This window comes from Rhinoderma darwinii, chromosome 4 (genome assembly GCF_050947455.1).
Source record: "Rhinoderma darwinii isolate aRhiDar2 chromosome 4, aRhiDar2.hap1, whole genome shotgun sequence".
Classification (NCBI taxonomy): domain Eukaryota; kingdom Metazoa; phylum Chordata; class Amphibia; order Anura; family Rhinodermatidae; genus Rhinoderma; species Rhinoderma darwinii.
Genome location: NC_134690.1, coordinates 28277134 through 28293238, shown reverse-complemented (window position 1 = coordinate 28293238; position 16105 = coordinate 28277134). Strand labels below are relative to the sequence as shown.

The following is a 16105-nucleotide window of genomic DNA, read 5'->3' as shown; positions in this document are numbered from 1 at the left end:
CTATATACAAGTATATAACTCCTATATACAAGAATATAACTACTATAATACTGCTCCTATATACAAGAATATAACTACTATAATACTGTTCCCTATGTACAAGAATATAACTACTATAATACTGCTCCTATATACACAAGAATATAACTACTATAATACTTCTCCTGTATACAAGAATATAACTACTATAATACTGCCTCCTATATACAAGTATATAACTCCTATATACAAGAATATAACTACTATAATACTGCTCCTATATACAAGAATATAACTACTATAATTATACTCCTATATACAAGAATATAATTACTATAATATTGCCCCCTATGTACAAGAATATAACTACTATAATACTCCCCCCTATATACAAGAATATAACTACTATAATACTGCTCCTATATACAAGAATATAACTACTATAATACTGCTCCCTATGTACAAGAATATAACTACTATAATACTGCCCCCTATATACAAGAATATAACTACTATAATACTGCCCCTATATACAAGAATATAACTACTATAATACTGCCCCCTATATACAAGAATATAACTACTATAATAATGTTCCCTATGTACAAGAATATAACTACTATAATACTGCCACTATGTACAAGAATATAACTACTATATACTGCTCCTATATACAAGAATATAACTACTATAATACTGCCCCCTATATACAAGAATATAACTACTATAATACTACTCCTATATACAAGAATATAACTACTATAATACTGCTCCTATGTACAAGAATATAACTACTATAATACTGCCCCCTATATATAAGAATATAACTACTATAATACTGCTCCTATGTACAATAATATAACTACTATAAGGGCGGGTTCACACATGGCGGAATTTCACTTAAATTCCGCTGCGGACACTCCGCAGCGTTAATCCGCAGCGGAGCCGTTTCTCCATTGACTTACACTTCTATTTAGCAGTGTTCGTTTACACGATGCGTACAATTCCGCTGCGGAGCATAGGCTGCGGAGCGGAATTTGGTGTCCGCAGCATGCTCTGTCTGTTGCGGACCAGTGGCGGACTCATGGCGGAATTTCTCCATTGACTTCAATGGAGATTCAAAGTTCCGCAATGAAGTCCGCAGCTGTCATGCACATGTCATGTGTGCTGCGGATGCGTCTTGCTTTTTTAACTTGACATTTCTTCATTCTGGCTGGACCTATGTATTTCTAGGTCTACAGCCAGACTGAGGAAGTCAATGGGGCTCCCGTAATGACGGGAGCTTTGCTAGGAGACGTCTGTAAATAGTCACTGTCCAGGGTGCTGAAAGAGTTAAGCGATCGGCAGTAACTGTTTCTGCACCCGGGACAGTGACTACCGATCTCAATATACATGTATCTGTAAAAAAATATATAAGTTCATACTTACCGAGAACTCCCTGCGTCTGTCTCCAGTCCGGCCTCCCAGGATGACGTTTGAGTCTAAGTGACGGCTGCAGCCAATCACAGGCCAAGCACAGGCTGCAGCGGTCACATGGACTGGCGCGTCATCCAGGGAGGTCGGGCTGGATGCCGAAAGAGGGACGCGTTACCAAGACAACGGCCGGTAAGTATGAAATTCTTTTACTTTCACTAGGGAAAGTGCTGTCCCTTCTCTCTATCCTGCACTGATAGGGAGAAGGGAAGCACTTTTCCCGCAGTCCGCAGCAGCTAGTCCGCATCAATGTACTGCACATTTTGTGCAGATCCGCAGCAGAATCTGCAACGCAGATTCTGTGCGGCATGGATGCGGACAGTTGCGGAGGAATTCCGCCATGTGTGGTCATGCCCTAATACTGCCCCTATATACAAGAATATAACTACTATAATACTGCCCCTATATACAAGAATATAACTACTATAATACTGCTCCCCATATACAAGAATATAACTACTATAATACTGCCCCAATATACCAGAATATAACTACTATAATACTGCTCCTATATACAATAATATAACTACTATAATACTGCCCGCTATATACAAGAATATAACTACTATAATACTGCTCCTATATACAAGAATATAACTACTATAATACTGCCCCTATGTACACGAATATAACTACTATAACACTGCTCCTATATACAAGAATATAACTAATATAATGCTGCCCCTATACACAATAATATAACTACTATAATACTGCCCCCATATACAAGAATATAACTACTATAATACTGCTCCTTATATACAAGAATATAATTACTATAATACTGTCCTCTATGTACAATAATATAACTACTATAATACTGCCCCCTATATGCAAGAATATAACTACTATAATACTTCTCCTATATACAAGAATATAACTACTATAATACTGCTCCCTATATACAAGAATATAACTACTATAATACTGCCCCCTATGTACAATAATATAACTACTATAATACTGCTCCTATGTACAAGAATATAACTACTATAATACTGCACCTATATACAAGTATATAACTCCTATATACAAGAATATAACTACTATAATACTGCTCCTATATACAAGAATATAACTACTATAATTATACTCCTATATACAAGAATATAATTACTATAATATTGCCCCCTATGTACAAGAATATAACTACTATAATACTCCCCCCTATATACAAGAATATAACTACTATAATACTGCTCCTATATACAAGAATATAACTACTATAATACTGCTCCCTATGTACAAGAATATAACTACTATAATACTGCCCCCTATATACAAGAATATAACTACTATAATACTGCCCCTATATACAAGAATATAACTACTATAATACTGCCCCCTATATACAAGAATATAACTACTATAATAATGTTCCCTATGTACAAGAATATAACTACTATATACTGCTCCTATATACAAGAATATAACTGCTATAATACTGCCCCCTATATACAAGAATATAACTACTATAATACTACTCCTATATACAAGAATATAACTACTATAATACTGCTCCTATGTACAAGAATATAACTACTATAATACTGCCCCCTATATATAAGAATATAACTACTATAATACTGCTCCTATGTACAATAATATAACTACTATAATACTGCCCCTATATACAAGAATATAACTACTATAATACTGCCCCTATATACAAGAATATAACTACTATAATACTGCTCCCCATATACAAGAATATAACTACTATAATACTGCCCCTATATACAAGAATATAACTACTATAAGGGCGGGTTCACACATAGCGGAATTTCACTTAAATTCCGCTGCGGACACTCCGCAGCGTTAATCCGCAGCGGAGCCGTTTCTCCATTGACTTTCACTTTAATTTAGCAGTGTTCGTTTACACGATGCGTACAATTCCGCTGCGGAGCATAGGCTGCGGAGCGGAATTTGGTGTCCGCAGCATGCTCTGTCTGTTGCGGAGCAGTGGCGGACTGGTTGCGGACTCATGGCGGAATTTCTCCATTGACTTCAATGGAGAGTCAAAATTCCGCAATGAAGTCCGCAGATCTTATGTGTGCTGCGGAGCGTATTGTTTTTACTACCATGACATTTCTTCATTCTGGCTGGACCTATGTATTTCTAGGTCTACAGCCAGACTGAGGAAGTCAATGGGGCTCCCGTAATGACGGGAGCGTTGCTAGGAGACGTCTGTAAATAGTCACTGTCCAGGGTGCTGAAAGAGTTACGCGATCGGCAGTAACTGTTTCTGCACCCGGGACAGTGACTACCGATCTCAATATACATGTATCTGTAAAAAAAATATAAGTTCATACTTACCGAGAACTCCCTGCGTCTGTCTCCAGTCCGGCCTCCCAGGATGACGTTTCAGTGTAAGTGACGGCTGCAGCCAATCACAGGCCAAGCACAGGCTGCAGCGGTCACATGGACTGGAGCGTCATCCAGGGAGGTCGGGCCGGATGCCGAAAGAGGGACGCGTCACCAAGACAACGGGCGGTAAGTATGAATTTCTTTGACTTTCACTAGGGAAAGTGCTGTCCCTTCTCTCTATCCTGCACTGAATAGGGAGAAGAGAAGCACTTTTCCTGCAGTCCGCAGCGGCCAGTCCGCATCAATTTTCTGCACATTTTGTGCAGATCCGCTGCAGAATCTGCAACGCAGATTCTGTGCGGCATTGATGCGGACAGTTGCGGAGGAATTCCGCCATGTGTGGTCATGCCCTAATACTGCCCCTATATACAAGAATATAACTACTATAATACTGCTCCTATATACAAGAATATAACTACTATAATACTGCTCCTATATACAAGAATATAACTACTATAATACTGCCCGCTATATACAAGAATATAACTACTATAATACTGCTCCTATATACAAGAATATAACTACTATAATACTGCCCCTATGTACACGAATATAACTACTATAACACTGCTCCTATATACAAGAATATAACTAATATAATGCTGCCCCTATACACAATAATATAACTACTATAATACTGCCCCCATATACAAGAATATAACTACTATAATACTGCTCCTTATATACAAGAATATAATTACTATAATACTGTCCTCTATGTACAATAATATAACTACTATAATACTGCCCCCTATATGCAAGAATATAACTACTATAATACTTCTCCTATATACAAGAATATAACTACTATAATACTGCTCCCTATATACAAGAATATAACTACTATAATACTGCCCCCTATGTACAAGAATATAACTACTATAATACTGCACCTATATACAAGTATATAACTCCTATATACAAGAATATAACTACTATAATACTGCTCCTATATACAAGAATATAACTACTATAATTATACTCCTATATACAAGAATATAATTACTATAATATTGCCCCCTATGTACAAGAATATAACTACTATAATACTCCCCCCTATATACAAGAATATAACTACTATAATACTACTCCTATATACAAGAATATAACTACTATAATACTGCTCCCTATGTACAAGAATATAACTACTATAATACTGCCCCCTATATACAAGAATATAACTACTATAATACTGCCCCTATATACAAGAATATAACTACTATAATAATGTTCCCTATGTACAAGAATATAACTACTATAATACTGCTCCTATATACAAGAATATAACTACTATAATACTGCCACTATGTACAAGAATATAACTACTATATACTGCTCCTATATACAAGAATATAACTACTATAATACTGCCCCCTATATACAAGAATATAACTACTATAATACTACTCCTATATACAAGAATATAACTACTATAATACTGCTCCTATGTACAAGAATATAACTACTATAATACTGCCCCCTATATATAAGAATATAACTACTATAATACTGCTCCTATGTACAATAATATAACTACTATAATACTGCCCCTATATACAAGAATATAACTACTATAATACTGCCCCTATATACAAGAATATAACTACTATAATACTGCTCCCCATATACAAGAATATAACTACTATAATACTGCACCTATATACAAGTATATAACTCCTATATACAAGAATATAACTACTATAATACTGCTCCTATATACAAGAATATAACTACTATAATACTGTTCCCTATGTACAAGAATATAACTACTATAATACTGCTCCTATATACACAAGAATATAACTACTATAATACTTCTCCTGTATACAAGAATATAACTACTATAATACTGCCTCCTATATACAAGTATATAACTCCTATATACAAGAATATAACTACTATAATACTGCTCCTATATACAAGAATATAACTACTATAATTATACTCCTATATACAAGAATATAATTACTATAATATTGCCCCTATGTACAAGAATATAACTACTATAATACTCCCCCCTATATACAAGAATATAACTACTATAATACTGCTCCTATATACAAGAATATAACTACTATAATACTGCTCCCTATGTACAAGAATATAACTACTATAATACTGCCCCCTATATACAAGAATATAACTACTATAATACTGCCCCTATATACAAGAATATAACTACTATAATACTGCCCCCTATATACAAGAATATAACTACTATAATAATGTTCCCTATGTACAAGAATATAACTACTATAATACTGCTCCTATATACAAGAATATAACTACTATAATACTGCCACTATGTACAAGAATATAACTACTATATACTGCTCCTATATACAAGAATATAACTACTATAATACTGCCCCCTATATACAAGAATATAACTACTATAATACTACTCCTATATACAAGAATATAACTACTATAATACTGCTCCTATGTACAAGAATATAACTACTATAATACTGCCCCCTATATATAAGAATATAACTACTATAATACTGCTCCTATGTACAATAATATAACTACTATAATACTGCCCCTATATACAAGAATATAACTACTATAATACTGCCCCTATATACAAGAATATAACTACTATAATACTGCTCCTATATACAAGAATATAACTACTATAATACTGCCCCTATGTACAAGAATATATCTACTATAATACTGCTCCTATATACAAGAATATAACTACTATAATACTGCCCGCTATATACAAGAATATAACTACTATAATACTGCTCCTATATACAAGAATATAACTACTATAATACTGCCCCTATGTACACGAATATAACTACTATAACACTGCTCCTATATACAAGAATATAACTAATATAATGCTGCCCCTATACACAATAATATAACTACTATAATACTGCCCCCATATACAAGAATATAACTACTATAATACTGCTCCTTATATACAAGAATATAATTACTATAATACTGTCCTCTATGTACAATAATATAACTACTATAATACTGCCCCCTATATGCAAGAATATAACTACTATAATACTTCTCCTATATACAAGAATATAACTACTATAAGGGCATGACCACACATGGCGGAATTCCTCCGCAACTGTCCGCATCAATGCCGCACCTAATCCGGGTTGCGGATTACGGCTGCGGATCTGCACAAAATGTGCAGAAAATTGATGCGGACTAGCTGCTGCGGACTGCGGGAAAAGTGCTTCCCTTCTCCCTATCAGTGCAGGATAGAGAGAAGGGACAGCACTTTCCCTAGTGAAAGTAAAAGAAATTCATACTTACCGCCCGTTGTCTTTATGACGCGTCCCTCCTTCGGCATCCAGCCCGACCTCCCTGGATGACGCGCCAGTCCATGTGACCGCTGCAGCCTGTGCTTGGCCTGTGATTGGCTGCAGCCGTCACTTACACTGAAACGTCATCCTGGGAGGCCGGACTGGAGACAGAAACAGGGAGTTCTCGGTAAGTACGAACTTCATTTTTTTTTACAGATACATGTATATTGGGATCGGTAGTCACTGTCCCGGGTGCAGAAACAGTTACTGCCGATCGCGTAACTCTTTCAGCACCCTGGACAGTGACTATTTACTGACGTCTCCTAGCAACGCTCCCGTCATTACGGGAGCCCCATTGACTTCCTCAGTCTGGCTGTAGACCTAGAAATACATAGGTCCAGCCAGAATGAAGAAATGTCAAGTAAAAAAAGCAAGACGCATCCGCAGCACACATGACATGTGCATGACAGCTGCGGACTTCATTGCGGAACTTTGAATCTCCATTGAAGTCAATGGAGAAATTCCGCCATGAGTCCGCCACTGCTCCGCAACAGACAGAGCATGCTGCGGACACCAAATTCCGCTCCGCAGCCTATGCTCCGCAGCGGAATTGTACGCATCGTGTAAACGAACACTGCTAAATTAAAGTGAAAGTCAATGTAGAAACGGCTCCGCTGCGGATTAACGCTGCGGAGTGTCCGCAGCGGAATTTAAGTGCAATTCCGCCATGTGTGAACCCGCCCTAATACTGCTCCCTATATACAAGAATATAACTACTATAATACTGCCCCCTATGTACAATAATATAACTACTATAATACTGCTCCTATGTACAAGAATATAACTACTATAATACTGCACCTATATACAAGTATATAACTCCTATATACAAGAATATAACTACTATAATACTGCTCCTATATACAAGAATATAACTACTATAATTATACTCCTATATACAAGAATATAATTACTATAATATTGCCCCCTATGTACAAGAATATAACTACTATAATACTCCCCCCTATATACAAGAATATAACTACTATAATACTGCTCCTATATACAAGAATATAACTACTATAATACTGCTCCCTATGTACAAGAATATAACTACTATAATACTGCCCCCTATATACAAGAATATAACTACTATAATACTGCCCCTATATACAAGAATATAACTACTATAATACTGCCCCCTATATACAAGAATATAACTACTATAATAATGTTCCCTATGTACAAGAATATAACTACTATATACTGCTCCTATATACAAGAATATAACTACTATAATACTGCCCCCTATATACAAGAATATAACTACTATAATACTACTCCTATATATAAGAATATAACTACTATAATACTGCTCCTATGTACAAGAATATAACTACTATAATACTGCCCCCTATATATAAGAATATAACTACTATAATACTGCTCCTATGTACAATAATATAACTACTATAATACTTCCCCTATATACAAGAATATAACTACTATAATACTGCCCCTATATACAAGAATATAACTACTATAATACTGCTCCCCATATACAAGAATATAACTACTATAATACTGCCCCTATATACAAGAATATAACTACTATAATACTGCTCCTATATACAAGAATATAACTACTATAATACTGCCCCTATGTACAAGAATATAACTACTATAATACTGCTCCTATATACAAGAATATAACTACTATAATACTGCCCGCTATATACAAGAATATAACTACTATAATACTGCTCCTATATACAAGAATATAACTACTATAATACTGCCCCTATGTACACGAATATAACTACTATAACACTGCTCCTATATACAAGAATATAACTAATATAATGCTGCCCCTATACACAATAATATTACTACTATAATACTGCCCCCATATACAAGAATATAACTACTATAATACTGCTCCTTATATACAAGAATATAACTACTATAATACTGCCCCTATGTACAAGAATATATCTACTATAATACTGCTCCTATATACAAGAATATAACTACTATAATACTGCCCGCTATATACAAGAATATAACTACTATAATACTGCTCCTATATACAAGAATATAACTACTATAATACTGCCCCTATGTACACGAATATAACTACTATAACACTGCTCCTATATACAAGAATATAACTAATATAATGCTGCCCCTATACACAATAATATAACTACTATAATACTGCCCCCATATACAAGAATATAACTACTATAATACTGCTCCTTATATACAAGAATATAATTACTATAATACTGTCCTCTATGTACAATAATATAACTACTATAATACTGCCCCCTATATGCAAGAATATAACTACTATAATACTTCTCCTATATACAAGAATATAACTACTATAATACTGCTCCCTATATACAAGAATATAACTACTATAATACTGCCCCCTATGTACAATAATATAACTACTATAATACTGCTCCTATGTACAAGAATATAACTACTATAATACTGCACCTATATACAAGTATATAACTCCTATATACAAGAATATAACTACTATAATACTGCTCCTATATACAAGAATATAACTACTATAATTATACTCCTATATACAAGAATATAATTACTATAATATTGCCCCCTATGTACAAGAATATAACTACTATAATACTCCCCCCTATATACAAGAATATAACTACTATAATACTGCTCCTATATACAAGAATATAACTACTATAATACTGCTCCCTATGTACAAGAATATAACTACTATAATACTGCCCCCTATATACAAGAATATAACTACTATAATACTGCCCCTATATACAAGAATATAACTACTATAATACTGCCCCCTATATACAAGAATATAACTACTATAATAATGTTCCCTATGTACAAGAATATAACTACTATATACTGCTCCTATATACAAGAATATAACTACTATAATACTGCCCCCTATATACAAGAATATAACTACTATAATACTACTCCTATATATAAGAATATAACTACTATAATACTGCTCCTATGTACAAGAATATAACTACTATAATACTGCCCCCTATATATAAGAATATAACTACTATAATACTGCTCCTATGTACAATAATATAACTACTATAATACTTCCCCTATATACAAGAATATAACTACTATAATACTGCCCCTATATACAAGAATATAACTACTATAATACTGCTCCCCATATACAAGAATATAACTACTATAATACTGCCCCTATATACAAGAATATAACTACTATAATACTGCTCCTATATACAAGAATATAACTACTATAATACTGCCCCTATGTACAAGAATATAACTACTATAATACTGCTCCTATATACAAGAATATAACTACTATAATACTGCCCGCTATATACAAGAATATAACTACTATAATACTGCTCCTATATACAAGAATATAACTACTATAATACTGCCCCTATGTACACGAATATAACTACTATAACACTGCTCCTATATACAAGAATATAACTAATATAATGCTGCCCCTATACACAATAATATTACTACTATAATACTGCCCCCATATACAAGAATATAACTACTATAATACTGCTCCTTATATACAAGAATATAATTACTATAATACTGTCCTCTATGTACAATAATATAACTACTATAATACTGCCCCCTATATGCAAGAATATAACTACTATAATACTTCTCCTATATACAAGAATATAACTACTATAATACTGCTCCCTATATACAAGAATATAACTACTATAATACTGCCCCCTATGTACAATAATATAACTACTATAATACTGCTCCTATGTACAAGAATATAACTACTATAATACTGCACCTATATACAAGAATATAACTAATATAATACTGCTCCTATATACAACAAGAATATAACTACTATAATACTGCTCCTATGTACAAGAATATAACTACTATAATACTGCTCCTATATACAAGAATATAACTACTATAATACTGCTCCTATATACAAGAATATAACTACTATAATATTGCCCCCTATATACAAGAATATAACTACTATAAGGGCATGACCACACATGGCGGAATTCCTCCGCAACTGTCCGCATCAATGCCGCACAGAATCTGCGTTGCAGATTCTGCAGCGGATCTGCACAAAATGTGCAGAAAATTGATGCGGACTGGCCGCTGCGGACTGCAGGAAAAGTGCTTCTCTTCTCCCTATTCAGTGCAGGATAGAGAGAAGGGACAGCACTTTCCCTAGTGAAAGTCAAAGAAATTCATACTTACCGCCCGACCTCCCTGGATGACGCTCCAGTCCATGTGACCGCTGCAGCCTGTGCTTGGCCTGTGATTGGCTGCAGCCGTCACTTACACTGAAACGTCATCCTGGGAGGCCGGACTGGAGACAGAAGCAGGGAGTTCTCGGTAAGTATGAACTTATATGTTTTTTTACAGATACATGTATATTGGGATCGGTAGTCACTGTCCCGGGTGCAGAAACAGTTACTGCCGATCGCGTAACTCTTTCAGCACCCTGGACAGTGACTATTTACAGACGTCTCCTAGCAACGCTCCCGTCATTACGGGAGCCCCATTGACTTCCTCAGTCTGGCTGTAGACCTAGAAATACATAGGTCCAGCCAGAATGAAGAAATGTCATGGTAGTAAAAACAATACGCTCCGCAGTACACATAAGATCTGCGGACTTCATTGCGGAATTTTGACTCTCCATTGAAGTCAATGGAGAAATTCCGCCATGAGTCCGCAACCAGTCCGCCACTGCTCCGCAACAGACAGAGCATGCTGCGGACACCAAATTCCGCTCCGCAGCCTATGCTCCGCAGCGGAATTGTACGCATCGTGTAAACGAACACTGCTAAATTAAAGTGAAAGTCAATGGAGAAACGGCTCCGCTGCGGATTAACGCTGCGGAGTGTCCGCAGCGGAATTTAAGTGAAATTCCGCTATGTGTGAACCCGCCCTTATACTGCTCCTATATACAAGAATATAACTACTATAATACTGACCCCTATATACAAGAATATAACTACTATAATACTGCTCCTATATACAAGAATATAACTACTATAATATTGCCCCCTATTTACAGGAATATATTTTGCTAGCACGATTAGGAGGGAGCAGTTGCTGTTTCTGTTAGGGTATGGCTACACGGACCGGCCCTGACACAGTCGCAATGCGGCCAACAACCGCACTGGCACTATGTAGGAGCGGCTGTCAAGTACCTCGTTAAGGGGTATTCCGGTTACATGCGCACTGCCGCTCCATTCATCCTCTATGGGAGCGCCGGAGATAGCCGAGTGCAGTGTTCAGCTTTTTCCGGCGCTGCCATAGAGAATGAATAAGTTGTTGTAATTTGCAAAATCGTGCGACCATAAAGTGTGTATTAATTCATGGCCGCACGATTTTATAGATAAAGGGACGGTTTACACGCGCTAACATGTGGCCACTAACAGGCTGTTTGACAGCCGCACCAAACATAGTGCCAGCGCGGTTGTTAGCCGCTCCGTGTGGCCTTACCCTTACGTTGCAGCTGGGGAGGGCGGAAGGTTGGTGGGGGTCACTGTTCCCTGCCATTCCCTTTTTCCCAAAAGTAGGCAGATATGTTTACACTAATAGTTTTATTTCTGTGATTTGCCTCTTATATTTTTTTTCTATACTATGTTTAGTATAATCATTATCATTCATGACTTAGCAGAATTCTCCTCAGTGACTGTGATTTGTTTCTGATTCTTCAGATACCCCAAGCTTGCTGCGAAGCATCGCGAGTCAAACACAGCAGGAATCGACATCTTCTCAAAATTCTCAGCGTACATCAAAAATACCAAGCAGCAGGATAATGCAGGTCAGTGGAGAAGAGTGTGATGACTGTGCTAGACACATGAACCAATCTATCTACCTGTGAAACCGATTTACTATTCGCTTTCATACACCAAATCTGATTCACAAATATGGCAAATGAATTCGCCAAATTTATCGTGATAAATTGGAGAAATAGCAATGACTGCATCGGACGGTCTGTGTACAGTATACACCCATGCAACCAGAGGTGTAGCAGCCAGGCCAAGTTTCAGTTTGGTGCCCCCCCCCCATCTTATTTTCTGATAACTTTTCCCCATGTTTAATTTCTCTACCAATCAAAGAGGTGTAATTTTAGTTTTTTCAAATTTTTTAATGTAATTCCAGTATAAAACTATTTGTACATTTTACAAGCAATATAATTACTGTATATAAAGTAGTTAGCATAATCAATTTAAAGAAAATAAATTAAAGAGGTCAGTGCCTGATTAAAACAGATTGTATAACTGTGGCTAATGAGACTATATGGTGACATAATGAACAGCCTCCTCTTGTAAAAAGTGCCACACAGCCCCCCCTGTAGATACTGCCACACCCCCCTTGTAGATAGTGCCACAAACCCCCTTGTAGATACTGCCACACAGAGCGATATTACGCTCGTGTGGAATCGGCCTTGAGGTTTGGTCGGCACACCTCCACGATCGATGGTTTGAATTATGGCCAAAAACGGACTGCCATTTTTATCCCAGGATCCTCGCAGTTTCCCTCCCACCAGATGAGAAAACTTTTTGTTTTTTCACGTCTCCCCTGAAAATCCTATTCAGCCTAGAAGAAGCCATTTATATATCCTATGTAATAACTTCAAAGATGGTTCCATAACAGAACCCCTGAATAATTGGTGGGGGTTGCCCAGGGCAAGAATCACATTTTTTTAAAACGTTTTTTTTGCATCTTCAACCCACGTAATACCACATATGGTGCTCAAATTATGTCATACGGTTCTCGAATAATACTGCAATTCATTCCCAAATAAAACCATTGCTAAATTATATTGAGAGGCTTTAGCTTGCTCCTGGGGTTCCTGCCCTCATTGGGCCCCTTACTAAAAATAGCCATGTGTACCACCCCTAAAAAACTGTTCCTGTGTCTATGATTAAATGCCGGCACAGTCAAGGGGAACATCTTAGATTACCACTTCCACACATATTGCCCATGCAACAAAACAATGGTCTAAAGTCAAGGTGACCGTTGGCTTTTAGCTGCTAACGTGATCTTATTGAAAAAAGATTGTTGTAGAGTGCACCAAATTTATCACGCTGGTGCATGCAGTGTTATATATGTGACACCTTTCGCTTCCTTACGCTACTTTATGTCTGGGATATGTACATACAGTGAAGGAAATAAGTATTTGATCCCTTGCTGATTTTGTAAGTTTGCCCACTGTCAAAGACATGAACAGTCTAGAATTTTTAGGCTAGGTTAATTTTACCAGTAAGAGATAGATTATATATAAAAAACCTGAAAATCACATTGTCAATATGATATATATTTATTTGCATTGTGATCAGAGAAATAAGTATTTGATCCCCTACCAACCATTAAGAGTTCAGCCTCCTCCAGACCAGTTACACGCTCCAAATTAACTTGGTGCCTGCATTATAGACAGCTGTCTTACATGGTCACCTGTATAAAAGACTCCTGTCCACAGACTCAATGAATCAGTCTGACTCTAACCTCTACAACATGGGCAAGACCAAAGAGCTTTCTAAGGATGTCAGGGACAAGATCATAGACCTGCACAAGGCTGGAATGGGCTACAAAACCATAAGTAAGACGCTGGGTGAGAAGGAGACAACTGTTGGGGCAATAGTAAGAAAATGGAAGACATACAAAATGACTGTCAATCGACATCGATCTGGGGCTCCATGCAAAATCTCACCTCGTGGGGTATCCTTGATCCTGAGGAAGGTGAGAGCTTGGCCGAAAACTACACGGGGGGAACTTGTTAATGATCTCAAGGCAGCTGGGACCACAGTCACCAAGAAAACCATTGGTAACACATTACGCCGTAATGGATTAAAATCCTGCAGTGCCCGCAAGGTCCCCCTGCTCAAGAAGGCACATGTACAGGCCCGTCTGAAGTTTGCAAATGAACATCTGGATGATTCTGAGAGTGATTGGGAGAAGGTGCTGTGGTCAGATGAGACAAAAATTTAGCTCTTTGGCATTAACTCAACTCGCCGTGTTTGGAGGAAGAGAAATGCTGCCTATGGCCCAAAGAACACCGTCCCCACTGTCAAGCATGGAGGTGGAAACATTATGTTTTGGGGGTGTTTCTCTGCTAAGGGCACAGGACTACTTCACCGCATCAATGGGAGAATGGATGGAGCCATGTACCGTCAAATCCTGAGTGACAACCTTCTTCCCTCCACCAGGACATTAAAAATGGCTCGTGGCTGGGTCTTCCAGCATGACAATGACCCGAAACATACAGCCAAGACAACAAAGGAGTGGCTCAAAAAGAAGCACATTAAGGTCATGGAGTGGCCTAGCCAGCCTCCAGACCTTAATCCCATCGGAAACTTATGGAGGGAGCTGAAGATCCGAGTTGCCAAGCAACAGCCTCGAAATCTTAATGATTTACAGATGATCTGCAAAGAGGAGTGGGCCAAAATTCCATCTAACATGTGTGCAAACCTCATCATCAACTACAAAAAACGTCTGACTGCTGTGCTTGCCAACAAGGGTTTTTCCACCAAGTATTAAGTCTTGTTTGCCAAAGGGATCAAATACTTATTTCTCTGTGCACAATGCAAATAAATATATATAATTTTGACAATGGGATTTTCTGTTTTTTTTTAAATATAATCTATCTCTCACTGGTAAAAGTAACCTAGCCTAAAAATTCTAGACTGTTCATGTCTTTGACAGTGGGCAAACTTACAAAATCAGCAAGGGATCAAATACTTATTTCCTTCACTGTATATACAACAATAGTTTGAACCAAAAAATCCACAAGCTGCAGACTTTTTCCAATGCGGATTTTAAAGAAAATCGGCAACGACATCTGCAGGTGCTCAATGCGAATTTTGACATGCATTTTGGTGCAGATTTCCCCCTATGCAAGGCTACAAATCCGCAACAGAATAAAGATGCTGCGAATTAGACGAACCACATGCCCTCAATACCGCGTTGACTTT

At 36.9% G+C, this 16105-nt stretch overlaps 1 protein-coding gene across 3 annotated transcripts in view; it reads left to right on the top strand.

Moving 5' to 3' along the window:
• Positions 1 to 16105, top strand: part of CLIC5 (chloride intracellular channel 5) — a 161415-nt gene that overhangs the window by 107076 nt on the left and 38234 nt on the right. For all 3 annotated transcript variants that reach the window (XM_075863831.1, XM_075863833.1, XM_075863832.1), the window contains exon 4: positions 12845 to 12951. In XM_075863831.1, coding sequence (XP_075719946.1) covers positions 12845 to 12951 — 107 coding nt within the window. The remainder of the gene's footprint in view (positions 1 to 12844; positions 12952 to 16105) is intronic.